Here is a 6,232-nt window from a genome sequence, read left to right on the forward strand (position 1 = left end):
ATAACCATTATATAAGACCTAAAAGTCAATGCTGACTCAGCAGTGACTTTGGACTTTGTGTTACGCAACCATCACTGTAAGGAGCGAAATCAAGTATGCCATAGGAAGGACCCCATCTGTGACCACCACTGATGAAGGTCTGACCTCCATCTGTGAGATAGATTGGCTTCCATTCTTTGACATCCTCCTGGCTATGACCGAAGCGCATGCTTTGATTATTTCCATCGGTTTCTCTTTGTTATTTGTCCTCACACTACCCACTTGTCTCTCTGTTCTTCTTATAAGTGATCTTAACTTTGCAAAGCAAAGGGTACCTCTACAATGAAAGGGCGTTCTTTCTTTTGTGCTGTTATCACCTTGGGTCACAAACTGAAAGACAACAATACCCCTCTGATCAAATATGGTGTTCGTGTGGTCATTATTAAAAGCTGTGGCTCTCAATCAAATTTTAATAGAATTTTTGTTCTGCTCAGGGTAACTAACACTTCAAATATTTGCATTGTTCTATCAGCACAAGTGTAAAAAACACAAAAAAAACTAGAAATGTGTTTGGTCTATACATGTGTGCGCCCAATCTAGCAGAATAACAATAGTCCTACCTCCGCGGGTGCAGAGTTTCAGGGACGCTTTCTGTGCTGGTTTCGGGTCAGATATCAAGTGCGACAGAACCCTGGGAGACTTTGAATACAGAACGTCCGCACACATTCATAATCACATGCAAATGTCAATGCACACTTCATTCTGTCACATGCTTGGAAAGACCTTTCATTTCTGAAAGAAAAAAGAGATAACAGTGCCGTTAGACTATTTTTTTATGTTATTTTCTGTGGTAATCTGAGCAAGCCAGAGATGCTGTCAATAGTGTTTTTTTTTTTCATTATAGTTTACAGGTCAGTACAATCTAGTAAACATTACGTTCCAAATTAAACCTGGAATAAAGGTCATCCAAATATACACTGATCAGCCACAATATTATAACCACCAGACCAGCAGATCCTTTAAGTCCAGCAAGTTGCGTTCTAGGGAATTTGGAGGCCAAGGCTCTTAGTCATGTTCCTCAAACAATTCCTGAACAATTTTTGCAGTGTGACAGTGTGCATTATCCTGCTGGAAGAGGCCACTATCATCAGAGAAAAATGGATAAGTGAAAAGATCTGAGTGAGATCTGAGCGGTGAGCGCCAAATAGTGACGGATGACTAGGTTAGCGCATCTCCAAAACGTTAAGTAGTGAGGTTTTCATGGTATGCAATGGTTACTACCTACCAAAAGTGCTGTAAAGAAGGACAATCTGTGAACCGGCATCCAGGTCATGGGTACCAGAGAACACCATCACCAGGGTGTAGCCTATGTGGTCTGCAACAATCTTTAGGTAGGTGGTACATGTTGTAGGTGGCACATGAATGGCAGGACAGGGGTCATTATGGGCACTTTGATTGGTCTGTGGCTGCACAGCCCCATACGCAGCAAACTGCAACACGCTGTGTGTGTTCTGACACCTTTCTATCATGACATTCTTTTTTTTTTTTAGCAATTTGAGCTACAGGTCTTCTTTGTCATTGAACCAGCCCACATGTATCAATGAGTCTTCAGCACCCATAACCCTGACACTGGTTCAGTGGTTGTCCTTCTTTGCACCACTTTTGGTATAGGTACAATCCAGATGCTCTGACCCAGTAGTCTAGCCATCACTATTTAGCCCTAGCCATCGCTCAGATCTCCATGCTTGCACATTTTTCTAGCTTCCAAAACATGAAATTCAAGAATTGACTAATTTTAAAATTTTGCCTAATTCATGATCTTACTAATCATGGCCACTACTACAGTTACTGCAACTCTGGACTCAAGAATTACATTCCATTATGGCAACTACAAATTATATTTTAATAGCTCTGATAAACTAAGCCTGCAATATAATGGAATATTAATATTGTTAAATGCTAAATTGATTTGAAAATCTCTATTATTATTTGTTTTCATCCTTCATTTATTTATAAGTGTATGTATAGAAAAGAGCAATTAGTACCATATTTAAAGATGTTAAAATTCTCTGCATTTATGCTCCATGGAAGAAAGAATGTCAAACAGACATGGACCAACTTGAATTTTAATTTCTGAGTGAACTATATTCCTTTACTACAAAAAAACACTGAATTGTTAAGCTTTGGTCGTTAATGGGTTTTAAGATGACTGGTATCCTATGGCAGAACACAGTGAGTCATGTGTGCATGAAGAAATCGAAGATAAGAGCCTGTCGCATAAGCTCAACTGCTTCCATACAGCTGTTGAGAAAAAGAGCCATGATGAGGCTACACTGGCACCTCAGCTTCGCCTCAATGTGCTTGTATGTGTGGGGTGATATATTTCAGCCGGATCACCACAACGAAAAGTGGAACCATTGCGAAGGACACTTTTACAAGGGATGGACCCATCTTCGACTGCTTCTTAAAAAAGCATCTGTGGAGTTCTGTTGTAAATGCCATGAAGAGAAATGCATTTCCATTGCTATTTTTCCAACTTTAAGACATGTGCCAGTTTTTTGGGCATATAAAATAAGCCATAAAGGGGTCCCTGATTTGTCAGAGCACAATCTGTTGAAGAATATTACGACTTGGTATATATCACCATCGGTAAGATCTTGCATTTTATCCTTTGATACTGTCTATTGAATAATAAAAATAGCATGAAGTCTTTTCTGACTACACCATTCTGGAGTTTAAGTACACCTGTGGACATTAAAATCAATTATTCACCTTCATGACTTTACAACTCTGTTTGTGTTCCATGTGAGCAAGATTTGGGTGTTCTATTCTTTTAAGCATATACTTTTTTTTTTCTCTCGCAACAAAGTCTTTTCTATAAACAGTTTATTAAAATAGCTGTCATTTGACAGATTAAATCATAAAGTCAACATTTAATCCAATTTGCATATTTAAAGTGAAATTCAAAGCAGGATCAAGTGACCAAAAAGAAACCTTTGATATCCTTGCTCACTGAATATTTCATAATGAATGAATTATTAATTTAATATTTAATACACTCTAGAATTATTTAAGCATAATCTTTGTTAAACAAAGCTTAAAATAAGTTTTTTTTTAAATTCACATTTATTATTTCTGCCATTGTTCTTTTTGTTCCTGACAGGTTGTTGAGGATCTGCTCAGAGAAAAGTTGCATTCACTCCCATCTCAAGTGACCTCAAGACCCTCCCTATCAACAACATATATTTTAAGTGGTGTGTTTCATCTCAATGCGAAATACATTCACAAAGAGGGAAACTGGCACAACTCAGGCTACATTCACTGGATCACGTATCACCACACAAATGTGAAGGGGCTTAGTTTTGAAGGAGCACTTGTCCAAAACAGTCAGGAGAAATGTAAGTGGAAATGGCTGATGGTGAAGCAACTGGTTGGGATTCTTTCTGAAGTCTTTTCGGCCAAACCCATGCAAACCTTCTTCAGTCATCAAAACATGGGACCTTTAAACCTGAACGGCTTAGATGAAATTCCAGACAGCTTTTCTGTAGGTGAAAAGATAGATGAATACCTGCCATGTGTGATGACAACAACAATGCTAGTCAAAGAAGCAAAACGTGACTTTTCCAAAGTGACAACAAGCAGCAAACCTGTGCTAACTTCAGGTATGATTGCAGGCCTGTGCTCTGTGCTCATTCACCGTACTAGCACCGGTTTGAAGAGATGTCTTGAGAGGATGATATTAGACAAAGAAAACCACACCACCTTTTAATAGCTCTCGTATTTCCCTGCTAGCAACAAACCAATTAATGCCAGATCAGACCTCCAAAAACAGAGCCCTCTTCAACTAAATGAAATCATTAATCACAGTAAATATACCACAAAAAAGCCACACAACAGTGTTGAACTCAGTGCCGAGGAAAACGATCATTTTTACTACTTTGATGGCAAGATGAAACGTACAATGAACCACTTTGGACCTGGAGTATGAAACATGAAACAACACAGAACATGACAATGGATAAAAATAGATCACATATTAGAGGCATAAAAAGGACAGTTTTACCAAAAGAAACACGATGAATTCAGATGAATTTCTTAAAATATTCTTGATGTGTTCAATTATGTATATATTTACAGTATATTATTTCTTTGCCGAATCGCCTATACAAAAGCCGATTGGTAAATGTTTATAATATTTTGCCTTCTTTACAAATCAATGTTATAAATCAGTGTTTATTTGTATATTTAAACATCCTTAAAACACAATAAATTTACTTACAGTAAGAAGCCAAGTTGTATAAGACTGTTTTCTTGTTCTCTTTAAATCATTCTTTCCTCAATCACAAATAGTTACAAAAAAAAAACTGTCACATTACAAAATTAAAATGGGTTGCGTTGCCATTTCATGTTGACTTTAATATTTAATAATGTTTGCAGATCATTTTCACAGCATTATACAGCAGTTATACTGGTAATGGTGCTCCTTTTAGTGAATTAAGATTAATTTGGTTATGGGTGTGTGTCTCGGTAACTGTGTTGGGTTTTAGTTCTGAGCTTAGTTTGCAAGGCCTACAATAAAATAAGCTGGAACTGTAATTCCTTTAAAGGAGGTTGGATGTGATGATATGGGGTAACATTATAGTCACCAGTTGCAGTGTGGTGAATGTCTTGTTTTATCATATGTATATAGTCAAACCCAGAGACTCAGATAAAACAAAGATAAGGACATGGTGTGACCTTCCTGTCTAACGTCCTGAAGCAGCAAATGAAATGTTGTTGAAGCCTATGGCGTGATGAGGTTATGCTGGCTGTCTTTGTCTCTCCTTATGGTAGTTCCTATGCATTTACAACTGCAGAAAACATTTAGGACTCCTGATAGGACCACATGTCAAGAAATACATTGTCAGGACTGGGCTCTACTTCAGTCTGTTCTTAAAAAACATGGCTTCATGTGCAGATGCTTTATAGTAAAGTGTGTCTACATTGCAGAAGTGCGCAGGATCAATCATATGCCATGCACTTGGATTTACAGAGGACATCATAAAGAGAAAATAAAGAGTGCCGTTTTAGAACCAAAGGTAAGCTATGCTGGTTACAAGACATTCAAACATTTAAAATAATTTAGCATTTATTTGAATAATTATTCTCTTTAGTGCAATCAGGAGATTAAATATTCTAAATTTTGGTTACATTTTGAAAGATGTTTTTGTTGTCTGTGAGAAAACAGTAATTAGGAAAGATTCAACATTTAGCATTTATTGTCTGTTGAAGTCTACAAATTCAAAAGTTAGCATAAATGCTGATTAAATACATTTGTATTTCTTAACAATTGGCTTTAATATATTATATGCTATATTTTATTATTGTAAACATACAGAGAATTGAATTGAGATCACATAAACCGAACAGTAGAGATAAAAAAATATTATATAAAAGTACTTACACACCATCTGTTAACAACAGATTGAAATCAATTTTTGTTATGTGTTTACAAAATGTTTTTTCAGTGCTGCACTAATACCATTAAGAAAAAAGACCTGAACTCTCACAGTATTTTAAATATTTTCCTGACAGATAATTAGGAGCTTACTAAGAGGGAAGATGCATTAATCTAAACAAGGCATCACTTCAAAAACGTGTCTTATAATTGGTTTATTCCATGTTAAAAGAAAAGTAGTCACAAAACTGGACAAGCAGCCAAATGAAAAACCCACTTACTGGACTACTGACCAACATTCTGATCAAATACCAGAAGGATTTCCAGGGGATGCTTTTGAAGACGCCCCTGAAAGATGTTTATGGAAACAGGTGTCAGATCTAGCTAAGATGCTAAGGAATACTTTCCCATCTGCCACAAAGTTGAAAATATTTACTACTCGAAAGGGTTCAACTATCTGTCCCATACACCAGGCTACAAGATATTCACAACAGCACCAAGGAGCAGAAATCGAAATAAATGAGTTAGCAGAAAGTGCTATGAATTTTGCATCCAATTCTAGTAATGACGCTGTCATCCACGTGGAAAAAATACTGTTGTTATTAGGAATGGGACTTTTCCAAATGACAGCAAAGGATAGCATAGTTACACCAACGACGGTCATAACAGATGACGAATCTAAAGTAGGTTATGATAAGATGACTTCAACCATGCCATTCAGTCAAACGGTTACAAAACCACATAATGTAGAAGATCAAACAAAAGAATCAAGCGTAACTGAGAGCTTCGAGACCGAAAGCACTAAAGATCTTCTGT

General features: G+C 36.8%; 1 protein-coding gene across 1 annotated transcript; it reads left to right on the forward strand.

Annotated features, from left to right (window-relative positions):
- Positions 1-2,301: 2,301 nt before the first annotated feature.
- Positions 2,302-3,748, forward strand: LOC107736922 (uncharacterized). The gene is made up of 2 exons (XM_016548311.1): positions 2,302-2,628; positions 3,143-3,748. The coding sequence occupies exons 1-2, from the start codon at positions 2,302-2,304 to the stop codon at positions 3,746-3,748; spliced, it is 933 nt and encodes a 310-aa protein (XP_016403797.1).
- Positions 3,749-6,232: the final 2,484 nt, after the last annotated feature.

The sequence above is a fragment of the Sinocyclocheilus rhinocerous genome, unplaced genomic scaffold, assembly GCF_001515625.1.
Source record: "Sinocyclocheilus rhinocerous isolate Xijiao unplaced genomic scaffold, SAMN03320098_v1.1 scaffold192, whole genome shotgun sequence".
Classification (NCBI taxonomy): domain Eukaryota; kingdom Metazoa; phylum Chordata; class Actinopteri; order Cypriniformes; family Cyprinidae; genus Sinocyclocheilus; species Sinocyclocheilus rhinocerous.

Coding starts and splice junctions, on each gene's coding strand:
- LOC107736922 (XM_016548311.1), top strand. CDS start 2,302: ATGAGGCTACACTGGCACCTCAGCTTCGCCTCAATGTGCTTGTATGTG. Junction 2,629..3,142: donor CTTGGTATATATCACCATCG/GTAAGATCTTGC, acceptor TGTTCCTGACAG/GTTGTTGAGGATCTGCTCAG.